General features: G+C 36.7%; 1 protein-coding gene across 1 annotated transcript in view; it reads right to left on the bottom strand.

Annotated features, from left to right (window-relative positions):
* Positions 1-16,935, bottom strand: part of SCEL (sciellin) — a 76,640-nt gene that overhangs the window by 37,314 nt on the left and 22,391 nt on the right. The window contains exons 2-5 of the mRNA XM_054058547.1: positions 8,795-8,868; positions 4,501-4,618; positions 3,791-3,853; positions 3,407-3,478 (exon numbers count right to left, since the gene is read on the bottom strand). Of these exons, the coding sequence (XP_053914522.1) occupies positions 3,407-3,478; positions 3,791-3,853; positions 4,501-4,618; positions 8,795-8,837 (296 nt within the window). The 5' untranslated portion in view covers positions 8,838-8,868. The remainder of the gene's footprint in view (positions 1-3,406; positions 3,479-3,790; positions 3,854-4,500; positions 4,619-8,794; positions 8,869-16,935) is intronic.

Genomic DNA, 16,935 nt, shown 5'->3' with positions numbered 1-16,935 from the left:
GTTTTGCACATAAGTGAAATATTGCATGCAACGTTCAAGATGTGCAAACTAGGTTCATATCACAACCAAACGGTGGTTTCTGGTTTGCTCTCAGTTAATTTTCAAATAATTTCTACCATTTCAAAAGATTAGATTATTAATAAAGCAGACAATTAAAATGTCTGATTTGCTTCAGTCCCTTCTCTTCAGTTCTGATTGCTATATACGTGGTTAGTATTCATTCTTCCTGAAAACTATTCTGGAATTAGCAGCATTTAATACTTGGAAAAATAGCAATGTAATTTTCATTGTTGCTATTTTATTCTTTTGTCAAATAATTAGTTAGTTGCTAATAATAAGAGAGAATGAAATGGATAAATAAAACTTTTCCTCCCATCCAGAAAGGCTGTCTGTGATCGTCTGCATAATGCAATCATTGTCTGTGTTATGATGTGTAGATCTACGTGTCAGTACAAGTGTATGCACATCTGCTTCTATCAAGCTATGGATTTCTGCCAACAACTTCACTGTGTTTGGTGGGTTTTTTTGTGCTTGCAGCCGGTGGTACAATTCTATGTATCCATCTGCAACATCTGTACCAGATTCTTAATACTGCAACCAATGTTCAGCTTTGGTAGACATTGGGTTAAGCAAAATTTATATCAAACCACACCTTCTTTGAACTTAGATAGGGCAGTATCCAGGAAGAAAAAAATCCGTGCTTAAAATGGCTTTTAGATGTGTTTTCACTGTCATATTTACAAATGAAGAACTCCAAATTACTCCTATACTCCTCAAACAGTTTATTTTGGAATTTTTTTTTTTAAAATTGCCATTTTAAGAAGTAGCTGTTGAAGAGACATTCATCCACATAGACCAAGATTCTTTCATCCTTGTCTTTTGGAATATTACAGAAGAGATACAAATCAGAATTATGGGAAGATGTTCAGATCTCTGGCTTGAAAACACGTAAATCCTCAGACATTTTACAGGATAAAAGACTACTATTTTACAGCATCTTAGCTAGATAAAAATTATTTTCCAAATAGACAACGTGACCTAAAATAAATCCTGTGAACAGCTCTAAGAAATCTCCAATACCAAGATGATTCTCCTCAAGAACTGCCTGCTAGGAGCAGTCCTTTAGACTTTATTCTACATCCCAGGAGCATGCTCCATTTTCAGCCCTGCCTTTTAATTTTAAACAGAAAAACGATATAGCTGTTCTACAAGCTGGTCTAAGCTTGGAAGTCTATGTATTACAGTTGTGCTTGCCAGAAATAATTTATAAGAAAATAAGGGAATTGCACCCAATAGAGAACATCTTTCACAGAGGAAGTGGAAGTACCAAATTTGACTGCAAGCTAACAAAAAGGTGCCAATAGAAAATAAATTACCACACCCTTTTGTGCCTTAGGTTGCAAGTTTGAGAAGATGTAGAACACGTGGTCATCCCTTACACAAATGCCTGCTAGCAATGGGTGTGCACAAATTAATCTTAGAATGGTTATATTCCATAGTTTTGAGAATATCAGTGAGGAAATATAAGCAACTTGAAAGCAGCTTCCTCATTATAATAACTTCAAGACAAAACTATCATTATTCACTTCATTTATGAACGTACTCTGCACTAGTTGTCAGAAGTATATATTCATACCTATAATCCTTTTTTTGTGTTCTCTGCCATCTGTTGCATATTAAGAACAATTTATGTTACATGTTTGTGTACAGGAAAACACAAAGACAGTCACCTTATAACCTAAAAGAATTCAAATATCTTAATATCTCGGCATAAAGCAAAAAGACATAGGTAGAGTAGAAAAGGACAATGCTGTTCAGCAACACTGTAGAAAGTGGAATTGTTCTATGACTTCTAAATTAGCAATCAGGTCTCTATGCATGAAAATAAAGACTTAAAAATTGTTTTGAAGTCATACTCTACTTGAATTTCCAAAGGGCTTCATAGAAATTTGTTTTAAGGACTCTTAAATAAACTGATAATCCAATGTGGTAATAGAGAAGGTCCTTTCATGCATAAATAGCCGGTTGAAAGGTAGGAAACAAAGTTTTGGAATAAATGACAATTTTTTTCAAAGTGGAAGGAGAGATTTGTATGAGATTTGTGTTTTTCCATATGTTCACAAATTATCTGGAAAAGAAGGGAAGTGAAATGGTGCTGCATGCCAGTGACACCAACTCATGATAGGCAAAACAAATGCTGACAAGCAAGGCTTTCAGAAGTCATCTGCTAGCATTTCAGATTTCTAAAATGGCAGACGACATTCGCTTTTCTTAGATACAAAGTAGTGGCTGCCAAGAAAAACAATTGATCTCTGAACCAGCTGTTTTCACTCAGTAAAGAGGTCTTGGAGTTACATAGATAGTTATGAAAATGAAAGCTCAGTTCTCAGGAGCTCTCAAAAAAGCAAATTCAATATTATGAAGTACAAGGGAACGAAGAGTAAATTAACCATGTTGATGTACTCCTTTATACGTACAAAGTGTGTTTCCACCTTAAATACCTGTTGTGGAGATTTGGACTCCCAGATCAAAAAAGAAATATTGAAATAGAAAAAGCAACAGCTAAATTGAAATATAGAACATCTCCCTTGTGATGAGTGGACAAATACAGCAGGGTTCCCCAGCCCGTGGAAGAATTGATAAAGGGGTGATATCACACAGCTCTGTAGCTTATTCTGTTTCAGGCTTCTATGGAAAAGGTGAATTTTACGCCACTCTTTTTCATTGTTTCTTACTACAGAAGTAAAGACCATCAAACAAAATTAGAGAGTGCTAAGATTTAACCCAACAAGTGCACTTTTTCCACAGTGTGGATTTGAGTGCTGCAACTCTTAGCTCAGCAGGCTGGTGACACCAGGTATCAATGGAAGCTGAACTTTGGAGATGGAGGACACAGAAAGAATCTGAAAACACAGATATGGTCATGTCTTAACAGAGATGAAGGCTGAAGAGGGCATTCCAATTAAGTACCTGCATGATAAATATATGATTCTGATATTTCTACTGACCCTGGTATGAAGTGGCAGCAAGGATTTGCAAAGAACCGAGGACATAGCCATATTCTATTTAACTATTAAAGATACTAATTTCATTTATAGTTTGAAAATGGAAACCGTGGAGGAGTGGGTATCATCTATGCAGAGATACTTATATTTATGAGGACAAGAATACACAGAAATTGATACAGCAAAAGAAATGCAAGATGTCAAAAGAACATTTTCTCAAATCACATTCTCATTTGTCTAGTTGACAATTCATCCAAAAATCATTCAAAGTCATCTACTTAGATGTTTAATAAATCACAACATTTTTTAAAGCCCTACTGATTTCTGTCATGCTTTTATTTTTAAGACCTTTCACAGGTATGAGAGTCACAAAATAAAATACATACAGAAAAACCACTTACCTATCCAGGTTAGTATCAGACCTGTATCGTCCAAGTACAGCTTTCTGATCTTCCTTTTCATTTGTGCTACTGCTATAAAAAAGGTTAGAAAGGCCACTTTGGTCAATGTTTTTATTAAAAAACTCATCACCAATAAAACAATATATATGTCTTGAATTAAGGTATCATACAGGATTTCAGATTATCCAAGTGTTGGCAGATCCAGCCCTACATCCACTGCAGTTATTGACTTAACAATTATTGACATAGAAGTCAGATTTATGGTGGAAATATGTATAGAGTAAAAGTAAACAAAGCTCTTTCTATAAACAGGATATAATAAAAAAAAATACTCAATTTTCTTTTACAATATCATTAGAAAAGTGTTCAGATACTCTACTGTACCTGTTGAGGCTATCTTGGGACTTGTATTGATTAAGCACAGCCCTTCCATAGTTTTCATCAGCACTTCAAACAAAAGAAAGACAGGGGTTATTTAAAATGTGAATATTAAAAATAGAAAATTGTTTCTAGACAGGGATTTCTGTCTTCAACCAGATTTCACAGCTGTCTGCTACCACCATAACCACAGCAGCTACAGATCTTTGCATTTTATGACTCCAGACATTTTGGAGTAAGAATTACCTCTTCCTACGTGCTGTACGCAGAACAAGTCATGAGGGCGTGGTCTAAAGGTGGAGTTTCCAGTGTAATACAAGTCCTAGTTTGCATGACAGTAAATCTCAACTGATTCTGACTCAAGCTCCTTAAAAGAGCTTGTCAAAATTTATAATCTTCATGCTTGTAAAAAGAAAGAGCCAGATTGCATTCTTGCAACCTAAATATATGAAATGTGGGATTTTTCTTGTAGAGCAGAAGCCTGACATATCATTAAATGCTCAGTGCTCAAAAATCCCAATGAAAAACTTAGTCATTGAACATCCAGCAGTCTTATACTTCCAAAAGACAATCAATATCAATAAGCAAACAACAGTTATTTGATGAAATTTACATAATTCTGGTTGATACCATTCATGAAAAGGTAGACACTTAAAGAAAATATACATAGCACACTGACCTAAATGCACAAGAAACTTATTTCTTCTCTTTCTTACCTTTCCTCTTCAGGCCTCTTCTTTATCCAGCTGTTATCTTGCAAAAGGGTCCGTCGTTTATTGACATCATGAGTAGCCTGCTGTTTGCTTTTAATTGCAACAGAGGGGCTCTGATTATCTGCAAACGCAAAGAAACTTATCTTGAAAAAGAACGTATGGGGTAATTTTGGAAATGTAAAGCATTATTAGAAAGGATGAAATATGTAAAATTTAGCACAGATTGAATCTTCAGCTATCACTCCTGTTTAGTGCAGACCATTCCCTTGAAAAGTTTGTGGCTTAATCCCTTCAAACTTGACAGTTTCCTAATATCTAATTTAAATCTCCTTTCTCTCAGCTTAAAACCATTCCCCTCACCCTATCCCTGCATTCCCCGATAAAGAGCCTCTCCCCAGCCTTCCTCTAGGCCCTTTTTAAGTACTGGAAGGCTTCTATAAGGTGTCCCCAGAGCCTTCTCTTCTCTTGGCTGAACAACCCCAGCTCTCTCAGCCTGTCCTTGTATGGGAGGTGCTCCAACCCTCTGATCATTTTTGTGGCCTCCTCTGGACTCGCTCTAATGGATCCACATAGGGCAACATGAACATGAACAGGTTCTCTTTTCTAACCAGCTATGTAGTTTTGCTAAACTTCTAATAAAAACAATACCATTAAGGTCTGTATCTTTATGCTATATTAAACTAAAATTGGTGTATGGATTCAAAGGTTATTGGGAGGGACAGACAGGACATGAACACGGAAGCCTTATCTACTTATGAAAAAAACCTAAAATATCTGTGCCCAACAACACTGATACTTAGTATATTGAGGAACTGACAATAAAATATTCACTTGATTTGTGATAACATCTGTTCCTCACTGTATTGGAAAGCTGATGTTTGTCTCATTTGGCTTCCCTTTATAAAGGGTTTGGCCGGGAAACAAGCAAAGCAATTCAAAGACTGTTGTCTAGTATTCTCATTTCTTTTCCTTCCCACTTAAGATTCATATAATCGGCCTATTTGAGGTGAAGGGGAACATATTCTGCCATTTTAACATTCCCCTTTAAAACACATAACTAAAAGTTGAGTAAAATTAGAAACTCCATTTTTTAATTGTGATACTTGCCCTAAACTTTCCCATAAAAGAGAAGATGATGCTCTCTACAACTACCTGAAACAAGGTTGTAGAGAAGTGGGTGCTGGCCTCTTCTCCCAAGTGACAGGTGATAGGACAAGTGGGAATGGCCTCAAGCTGCGCCAGGGAAGGTTTAGACTGAACATCAGGAAAAAATTTTCTGCAGAAAGGGTCATTGGACACTGTCAGAGGCTGCCCAGGGAGGTAGTTGAGTCACCATCCCTGGAGGTATTTAAAACATGGGTAAAGGAGGTGCTCAGGGACATGGTTTAGTGGCAGATACGAATAGTTGGACTCAAAGATCTAAGAGGTCTTTTCCAATTTAGTGGTTCTATGATTCTATGAAAGGTTAAATAAGCAAAATATTTGTCAGTAGCATGCAGTTAATCAACAAACTGACTGAGTTTCTCAGGTTTTCTTTCAGAGACCTTCATAATTTTCTCTATGAATTCCTCAGTCTCTGAACATCCATGCAAAAGGAGTTGAACGCCACCATATTTCAGGAAACATTATCTGGTGTTCAGTAAGAACATTTGACCTTACTATTGCGTACAGAAAGACCATACTTCACAGAAATTACATGCAGTCAGTATTACGACATTTGTCAGGGCTATGTTTTGGCATTTTCCTGTGATTTCTAGCTCTTGCTTTTAATCCAAGAATTTCAGTTGTGGTGATAATATGAAAAATGTCAAATAGCTACTTTAGTGGAATACCAAATAAAACCAAAACACCAAAACATTTATTTTAAATGACAATGGCCAAGACTGATTATTTGAATACATTTTTCTCATGAATGAACAGCAGTGCAGTAAAAAGATAAAATTCAGTCTAAAAACGTGACCCAAATTGTATCTGCTCTTATCTGTTGTAGTTCACTGTCGATATGATCATACTGCCAAATGGAAGAAGGCCAGCAAGGAAATTAAAGGATTGGACTCATCATTCATGTTTGCCTAGATGAAAGCATTCTCTGGTTCTGTTGGATTTGCTCTCTCAAAGACTGAGCTGCTAGAGATGTGACAAACATTTAGAAAACAAGGTGTGATAGAGCAAATGTCTGTTGCTATCTCTTGGCCCTGATGCCAAGGTTTGTCTTTCTTTTTTCAAGCAGCCTATATGCAGCCCCTTGAGACCATTGAGAAATGAACAGGCGCATCAAAGATGAGATTTGTAAGAGTATGCTGACAATCACAGTACATTAAGAACAAAAAGTTATCTGTCTTCTCTGCATGGCTTCTGCATCAGTCTGTTCACTGACAGTTGAGCAAGTTTTTGTCTTAAAAATGTTTACTAAAAGCTGACTTTGAAGATCTCAAAAAATGTAGACACTCCAGCCTTGCCTGCATAGGTCCAGTGGTTCATTAAAATATCTATTAAAATAAATACTTGCAAAACGAAAAGTGGAAGGATCTCCATCAGTTTAAACAATAGCATTGCCTCATAGTCACTGTTAAGAATGGAAATAGTTGTAATTAGCAGACAAGACCATATTAAGTGCATTTTATCTAACTATTCAGTGTTTTCAATGTATTGCTAATACTAGCAACGACTGGCATGTGATAGTAACTGGGATGAACATGTATAGATAGAAAAAAACTTTGCAACATCCAATAATTAAGGATTCAAATGAAGATCCAAAAGCAAAAGCTGTAGTCTCCCATTCTCGAATGTATTTAGATATTTTTAATTTGGTACAATTAATTGTATTAAAAAAATAAAGTTAACTTTATTAAGTGGAAAAAATGTGAAATCAAATATATGCATTCCAGAGACAAACCTTCTCTACAGCAAGGATAGCAGCTGGCAGCTAAAGGGGAGGAAATGATTCCAGCATTCCTTTAATACTAATAGTTTTAGCCAAAGATGCTTCCAATTGTCTGCAATATATTTAATCTGTACTCCACTGACAATCATAACCAACTATGAATCTTGAAGAAAAACTCCTCAATGACACAAACATAACAAAAGCATTTCTATATGTTTAAGAAGCACTCAATATATATCCAACTATTAAAATTAACCTTGCATATGTAATATTGGCCATTTTTTTTCCAATAGCATTTTAGGAGAGCTGTTATTACTTAAATAAAAATCATCTGGATGCCACAGAAATCATGGCTTTCTTAATTGCTTAGCACAAAAAAGAGTTTGGGAAATCTATAAAGGCAGGATCCAAGGAATATATATTGAGTTTTCTTTTAATTAAATATCACAAGAAATTTGCTAATGCACAAGTTTTGCTGAAGATTACTTATTTCATAGAATCACAGAATTATATGAGTTGGAAGGGACCTTAAATATCAGCCAGTTCCAACCCCCCTGCCGTGGGCAGGGACATCTTTCACTGCTCAAAGACTCATTTCTTGTCTAATATATTGTCTCCCAAATTTCAACTGAAAATTAAATATAGATTTGATACAACAGTTCAGGTCACGTGAGACAGGCAGATAGAACTTATCCCCTTCTTATTTTGGCAATAAAAAGTTTATGTCCTTAATGCAAAAGAGTCAAGCTTCTTGCTGCCATGTGTGCACCCATTTTGGTGTACTGAGGCCTGGCATGTGCCATCCAAACCAGGTCCTCATCCAACACAAAACCTTTTACTCTTTAGAATTATTTTGCATGTTCAAATTTCATCGTGTCTCCAGTTTTCATTTCTCTGTATAGAAAGTAAACTACTTTCTATAGTAGTTTACTCCACAATTTTTGTCCCTCCAGAAGAACAACGCATCCTATCTGACAATAGCTTTTCTTCTCCCTTCCCCCTCCATTTCTCCTCATTTCCCCTGGACAAATCAAAGAAACAGTGGTGATGCCCTCTCTGCCCACTGTCCTCTCAGCTGCTATGCTCCTGTGGGGTTTCACCAGCAACGATACGCCTCTGTGGAACAAAGTACCATCTTGTGCTGCACTGCCCAGCTCCACTGCTCCATCACACCACACTGCTCGTGTTTCAGCCTAAATGTCTGCCAGTGAAAGCTTATGCACAACATCGTAGGCTCGGTGGGTGAAGTGGGTCCTACTGTAAATCTAATAACCGACCTTTCACATCTGAAGAGTGATGGGGTGCCCTGTGAAGGAGCTACGTGATGGACATGGTGATAACCGGAAAGGAAGAGGCCTGTGCCTAAATGCCTAAGTGTCCTGAAAGCAGAAAATTAAGGAGACTCCGTTTTACCGCTTTGATTAGAAGACTGTTTTCGTATGCTGAAAGCTGACATTTTGTTCAGTGGGCTGTCCTTCTGTGCGAACCTAAAAGAAAACACACACAAACACACACATAAAAAAAAAAAAAGAAAAGGAGAGGTGGTGGTAAAATTAGGAATCAGCCCCAAAGACAGTTTTAGTTCGTTCACTAGTTTGATCAACTGTTCACACAAGTTTCATCTGACAGGGTGGAATGACTTCTCTTAATGAGGACAGTGAACAGGTTGCCCAGAGTAGTTGTGGATGCCCCATCCCTGGGGGCATTCAAGACCAGGTTGGATGAAGATTTGAGCAAGCTGATCTAGTGGAGAGTGTTCCTGCATATGGCAGGGAGGTTGAAACTGGATGATCTTTAAGGTCCCTTCCAACCCAAACCATTCTATGATTCTATGATTCCACAATGCTCTGATTCTAACACTAGCTGCAGCCTGCTTTGAGCTGAAGCTCAGGCATGGAGGTGGCTTTACCCTCAGTGATGGTGACTATGTGTATCCCTGCCCTGTGTCTCTGCCTGTCACAGTGCTTGTCCCTCCTGTTCCTTGTTGGAAGCTCCTTCCCTGAGAACTCCGTCAGGTGGTGAGAGCCTTCAGAGAAGAAGATAGGGTAATGAAGAATGGGGTGAGGTGATCAGCTTAATAGGACGATGCTATCAGCCTGTGGCTCAGAGCTACGCCTGGAGCTCATGTGGGCGCACCCAGCCCTGCTGACTGATCTCGCAGCTTCAGTGTTCCCTGCTCCAAGACAGATTCTTCTGCCCTGCAGCAGTTCTGCAGTCATTGACTTCTTCCCTTATCTCAAATCAAGTTAAAAAATAAGCCTCCAAGACTGCTGATTTAAAAAAAAAATATTATCTGGGAGTTGATCTACCCAAAAGATTTCATATTATGCTTTGAAACTGGATTTTGAATATCAGCTTTCCTAGAGAAAGCATCAAGCAGAACATAATGACATTTTAATGACAAAAAAACTCCACTTAAGTAAGAGAAAAAAAAAAAGCGATCCTAACATTGACTTTCTTAAGCAAAAGGATTCCTTTTTGAAAAACAGCATCTTTGAAGGACACAATGTTAAGCTGGAAAGCTCCCAACCAGCTCCACTGGCCAGGCTGCTAAAATCTACAGAAACACCAGAAAACATTTTTTTTGTGAAGCAATCATTAAAAATCAGAAACATTCCCAGTTATCTGAGTGACAGAGCTATCCTGGTTTTTTTGCAGATATTGAGTGTGTTGCTCATTCACCTTAGGCAGAGTGGAACAAGAGACCAGAGCCTATGTCTGTTTCTTTACTGATGGAAGGTGAAGATGTTGAATTTTATCAAAATAATATACTGGAAGTAATGCTGACATTGAATCATAAAACTAGTGGATGCCACAATGAATTGCACTTAGTGCAGACTTTCATTTTCTATGTTTTTACTGCCAGACAATTGCTAAAAGTGACCAGGTTTGCCACGAGAAGAAAGCCAGAAACCAAGATCTGGATGTAAACATATACGGATCTCTTTAGAAAGTAAAGATATTTAGAAACTAAAGATATAATATAGTATTGGAGTCCAAAAGTCCACACATATCATACCCAGTTTTGAAATTCTGAATGTTTACAGGAGTTTAAAATTCTGATATGTCGATTGGAAGAACCTGAGCCACACTCCTTTCTTTTTACTGTAGCTGTTGATACCAAGTATACATTGGCACTGTGTGCACAGAAAATATGTGACTGCTGGATTAGATTCCCACCTGGTAAAAACATGCTCAGGGCTATGGTGAGCCTTATTTATTTTGCAATAGATTATAAAATATCTGTCAAAATTTCTGATGAGTGATTTTAAGCACACATACGCTGAATTTCCTAGAAACTGTTTAGGTAGGTTATCGAGCAATCACTTTTCAATAATAATCAAACTTGCTATAAATTTTCCTGAACTGTCACAAGATGATAGAGAGGGTTCTGATTTATTTAAGTTTTCAGCTTAGCAACAGCTGGACATCTGACACCGGTCTTTATTTCAATGAGCCCCAGGGTAATAGAGAGTCTGACATTTCAGTATATTTCACAATCAGTGAGTGCTGGCACTTCTTCATCTGGAGAAAAAGCAGTAGTTTTGTATAGAAGGAACTTAGATTTATTTTCTAATAAAGACTTCTAAAGCCATTTCCTAAGAGAATTGAATCATAAAGCTTTGAAAACATAGCCTTCTTTTGTGGAAATTAAACCAAATGTGGTCATTCTAAGGCTTGGAATATCTTATTAAAAAGACACATTTTGCAATTTAAATATTTTTCATTAAAAATGACAGGAAATGGCTATGTTGCCTTCTATATTATAGCCTTATTTTCCACAGATTCATGGTGGGAACTGAAATTTCTCAAAGAACTGGCAAGAAAGTATCATAAACCTTTGCTAAAAATAAACAAGAAAGCCTTAGACATTTGTTCTGAAATAAAAATTATCTTAAAGGAAAAAATCCATTCATTTTGAAGCTTGTCTTTAAAATACACAGAATAACTACAAATGCATTAATGACCCTAAGACCTGAAAAGCAACTGGGAGACAGGTTTGCAACTCCTGCTTTTATCAATGCATGGCAAAAGAAATTCCATCAAAGGACTAAAATCAGTCTAGAGCAAGCATATTTCTTTCATCTTCCATTATTAAATGAAACATTGTTTTGTCTTTTGTCCTGTATTCATTTTTAAATGCTTCTAGGGCAAAATAATATTTCTGTTGCACATGTGTATGGCATCCTGTATAAACTACTACCTAAACTCCAAGCCTGAAACTAATTTGCATAAATGAATATGAGAAACAGGCACACTCCCTTTTACAGTCAGCACTGAAAATGTGCCAGTTGTTGTGACATTTTAAATGCAGGCATTAGTTTTACAGAATACTGCCATATTGTCCCTAAGGTATACTTCTTGCTTCAGAACTTTTAAGTTGTATATCAAAGATTAATCCATTAAAATTTAAAATGCAAATTAAAAATATATTCTACTTTAATCATTATCACAGATAACCAAGAAGTGTTATAGTAAGATTTACATTTCGAGATGTAAGAAATTAAAAGAATCTTGCATAAAGAGGCAGAATACAACTTAACAGAGCAGTATTTTTTTGGTCTTCACTATTGTGAACTAAGTATGTGTATGTTTTTATTTGTGTATGTGGAAAGGGAAATGGACAGGAGACTGTGAAGATTACACTAGTTTGAAAACTTCAGCTCACAAAGATCTGGAATCATCACACTGTTCATAGAATCATAGAATGGTTTCGGATTGAAGGGACCTTAAACATCATCCAGTTCCAACGCCCTTGACATGAGCGGGGACAACTTCCAGTGGATCAGGTTGCTCAAAGCCTCATCCAACCTGACTTTGAACACCTCCAGGGATGGGGCATCCAAAATTGTTCTGGGCAACTTGTGCCAGTGCCTCGCCACCCTCACAGGAAAAAATCTGCTTTAAACCTACCATCTTTCAGCTTATTCACACAGGTCAATAGACTGTTTATCTTCAGTCCACAGTTCACGTAAGAGAAAAACAGTTTTTAGCTTTGTAAATGAAATTGTGAGAAAGAGAAGTGACATGCTTCTATACTATAGTAGTAAGCTATGTTCAGGCATTCTTAATAAGATGTCAACCACTGAAGGAAAACAGCTCAGCTGGAATGCAAAACAAAAACAAACAGGAATGCAGCTCTAGTGTAATTTGAATTTAAAAACAGCGTCAGGAAAGTTTAAAAGAAAATTAAAACTGCCCAAGGCAGTCCATTGAGCAATTCCCAAGAAGTTTTAAGACATGCCATTCTTGGATTCAGACCCTCCTCCATTTTTAGGGAAATCCAAATAGAATCACAGAGAAATCAAAAAAAAATTTCAGACATGATGTTATGGAAAGTCAAACACCCCTCCAAGCTGGTAGCAAGTTATTCAGAAAGTGACACAGATCTCCAATTCTATTTTTATCATAAATAACCATATTCACAATTCTGCATCGCCGTTCTGCATCCTGTAGTGACTGATCAGCAGAAGACCTCAGGCATGCCTTAAATTCTCAAAGCTAGACCTTCTAGTTTTCAGCTGGTCTGAACACACCCATTCTTCCAACACAGAGCCTCTTGCCTGCCTTCTTCTGCTCTTGGCTGTAACTTTCTACGTAATTAGGTTTCACATATATGTATTGCTATATTTAAAAAAATACCTAAGTATAATATTTCCTGTGACAGTCATGTTTTCCACATCAGACTGAACTAGTCACAACCAAAAAAAAGTCTTTGTTCTTTAGCTTCTAGCTATGACAGTGATTAAGACCTTATTTATGAATATTTAGAGTATATGTATTTTGCTTTTAATAAACAATATTTCTTTCTGCAGCTTAGATGTACTGCATGTCATCACATTCTATAGTAAGCAATTCAACATAGTTGATGTTGAGGGAGTGTTGAGGGAAGTACACCTTCTGCTTTTAAAAGTAGAAACATTTGTTTTCATACTGTAGTTTTGCATATTAAGCATTGCCAAATGTGAATGCCTCAAATAGCCACCAGCCTACTGATATTAATGACACAAAAATTTGTAGGTGAACAACTAGTTTGAAAAATATATTCCAGAATTTTTCTGTCTTCTAATTTCTTCTGCTGCATTGCTAAAGCAGCCTGGATTGTAGAGAAGCCACCACGTGAAATGCTGTTTGGAATAGACAGGTTTCTCATACCACTTACTGACTGCTATTTGCCACACATCCTTAAAGTTCCAACTTTTCAAAACCATCTAATATCTGCCATTCGAAGGAGACAATAAACAGATACTTTGCTCTTTCCTTATCCTAAATATGAAACTTTCAACCAAAATTTATCTTCTTGAAGGATTGTTCTGCTCTTAAGCTGAATAATCAATGTCTTGTGAGTAATCAGAGCTCAAAGTTTTAGAACTATTCCAATAGAAATATAATAAAAGGTTAGCAAAATAATTCTCCACATCCTTTACATTTTAAGCCTTTTGCTTATTTTCACTGCCGTCCAGGAGGAGTTTTGAATAGAATAAGTATTTATAAGCAAATAAAATTAAGGTTTACTTCAACTTTACTTTTTGTTTCAGGGGGTAGGAGAGGTATGTCCAGTTGAACTGTTAATGTTAATTCTGTACTACAATGTTTATCTTTCTTTCCTATGAGATGAATGCAGACAACATGATATTCTAAATATAAGCACATTCGACCCTATTTAATCACAGTTTCAAAGCACACTGCCGTATTTCCTTGCCTTTGGTTAACAACTTCTGTGCAGGTCAGCAAACTGTTATTTGCTCCATTTCTCTTGAATATGGTAAGACCTACATGTGTGAGCAAGAAACTTATTAAAGCTATTCTGACTTGATACACATAAGGATTTTGAAGCCTTAGAAATAAGACACTGGGAAGACACATCATTATAGTTGTTCCTCTAGATAGACATCCACAAGCGTGTGAGGTGAAATCTTGCTGGTTTGGAAGTCAACACCAATTTTGCTGTTCTCTATGTTGATAATTTCTCCCCTTGAGTATCAGAAGCGCTGAGACTATGCTGTCAGCCCTGGCTACCCATACTTTGACTCAAATAATAAAAATGTGTTTGTAAACACTGCTTCACTTCTTGATCAGAGATACAGGCTGTTTTCAAAGAACCATCTCAGTTAGAGCCACCCAAACCGGTACCATGCTTCACACTTCCAAACATATGATCTCCTAAAAAGCCTCAAAGACCCGTTCTGTCAGGCGCAGTTCTGCACATTCAACAGGTGCAGCACTTTCTTCCCTATGAAACTTTCCAGTATCTACTGCTATAGCTCAAGATTGTCGGTCGGGTCGTGGAACAGAAAGAATAATGGCGTTGCTAACTCAGTACAATACCAAGTGTATAGTCAGCACTTAATAACTAAATACTTGAGTATTATTCTTATTCTTCAGAATTCTAACATCAGTCCTTCATTTGGCAGTTACCTAGTCTTTTTGTTCTTTTGCTGAAAAATATATGTAAAAATAACTGCTTTTATTATACGGATATTAAACAACAAAAATATGTTCCTAGAGTTATTTTTTTTCAAGAGTTACATACCAGAGCAATAACCATATAATATATTTGTAAACTTTTGGAAATAATATATTGTGTTTAAATAAGTATTTTACTATACAGTTCAGGCCACAGAACTGATAACAACCCTCGCAGAGAATAGAAATAGCGTGTATGTGTGTAAAAGAGAAAATAGGCAAGGTTAGAAGATGCAAGATAGGACTAGAGAACACGTGAATGTACAACAGAAATAATTTGGCTTTTTGTAGCAGAGAGAGGTCTCAGAACTGGTTTTTCAGGACGTGGGCGGAGGAGAGTCTGTTTTGAAAGACATTTTTTGGAACTGTCACTAATGTAAAATGAGCTGCTAAGTCAGAACACAAATTTGTATGCTTTTTCAAATTAGAAATATATGATCAGTTTTAGATGGCTTTTAAAAATAATTTGTTTGATAGACTGTAGGAGGGAAATGATGATTTTAATATTTTTTATTAGATTCTTTCATATCACTTTGCTAGATTTTTAATGGGGAACCATTTCTCCTTATACAGAGGGTCATTTCATGGTACAGATGTCATTGTATTAAAGTAGAATTGGTGGTTTTGCTGTACATCTCATAATGGTGGAAATGAAAAGAAACTGTTGCAATTTTTTTCCCCAAAATCCTATACTTGAAACAAATTAAAACAAATGATATTTTAATACTCTTTCATTATCACGAAATTTCCAAAGAAAGCATAAAGTAATGATAAAACAAAACAAAGAGCAAAAAATGACATTATATCTGAACTCCTAAACAGAAATACTTCAAGATCTGAGTTTTCACAGTCAAGTCCTCCACAATTCTTGAAAATCAGATCCTTTGAAAAAGAATCCTAAATGGAACACTAAGAAATCACAGAACATCTGAATATGTAGGACTTCTGCTACGCGGTATATAAAACCAGAAAAATAAACACCCTTACCTAGGTATGGTAGAAGCTGGTATCCTAGAGTGGCTCAGCGTGGTAAGTCAACCTGGAGACACCTGGAAGTGAGGTACAATCAAAGCAGACAGAGAGCTGAACTGTTGTTCCCCATCCAACTGTCTGAAAAGTCAAGAGACTTCCCTTCAGAGGCTGAGTCACTTAAGGAGGTGGAAGGAGGTGTGGAAAAGGGTGGCTCCTTATAGAAATACCAGATCAATTAGAAGTACTGGTGCGTTTTTATACCTCTGTTCTTGCTGTACTTTTCAAGTGCAGTAAGGCTGGATTTCACCAAATGAAATGTTTCGCAGACCTTGAAAGAGAAAGCCAAGCAATTACTATTTGGAAAAACGCACTACAGACATTTGGATTTTCCACAGAAATATAGGTTGCAGGCCTGCCTCTCAGCCAGACGGTGTCAGGTATTTATACAGGTGAACAGGATAAACACCGTATTTCATGAAAGGAAAATTCTGCACAAGTGTTACAGAGGGAGCACACGCTGAAATCTGATATGCATCAAATGTTTGTGTTGTTCGAGTTATGTGGGGAGAAGCAAAAGAGCTGTGGGGGAAAACCCTCCCACATAAGATCTGGTTGCAAGTCCCTCTTATCCGTGCAGTCTCTTTCAGTACAGCCTGGAACAAACTGAAAGGAGAGAAGAAACTACCTTCCTTTTTTTTTTTTTTCCCCTTGACAGTGTCTGCAATACATTTCTTTGCAGGCTAAGAACTGCCTTGCTACTAACAAATACAGTAGCAAGGAACATCAGCCCCCTTACACAAATGCTGTATATGACCCTATTGTTCTGTTTAAGATACAAAGTCTCTTTTTAAAGTATTTTATACAAGCCCACACTTATTTTATATTTGGGGAGCTTTTGAAATGAAATATGCAGGACGCAGTTATAGAAGATTCTGAGTAAACTTTAGTCCAAGTGTTTTCTGTGAAAATTAAAAATTCCTTTCAACATAAAAGAAGTAAACTCAGACGCAAAGGAGTATACGTCTATATATAGCAATATTTCTAGTCCTTGTTTTTGCTGATGGTTACCTCTTTGTGGGCTTGGTACCTACTAGCATGAAGTTATAGTCTAAACA

This window comes from Cuculus canorus, chromosome 1 (genome assembly GCF_017976375.1).
Source record: "Cuculus canorus isolate bCucCan1 chromosome 1, bCucCan1.pri, whole genome shotgun sequence".
Classification (NCBI taxonomy): domain Eukaryota; kingdom Metazoa; phylum Chordata; class Aves; order Cuculiformes; family Cuculidae; genus Cuculus; species Cuculus canorus.
Note: the sequence above shows the minus strand (reverse complement) of the source record. Positions and strands in the feature narration are given on the sequence as shown.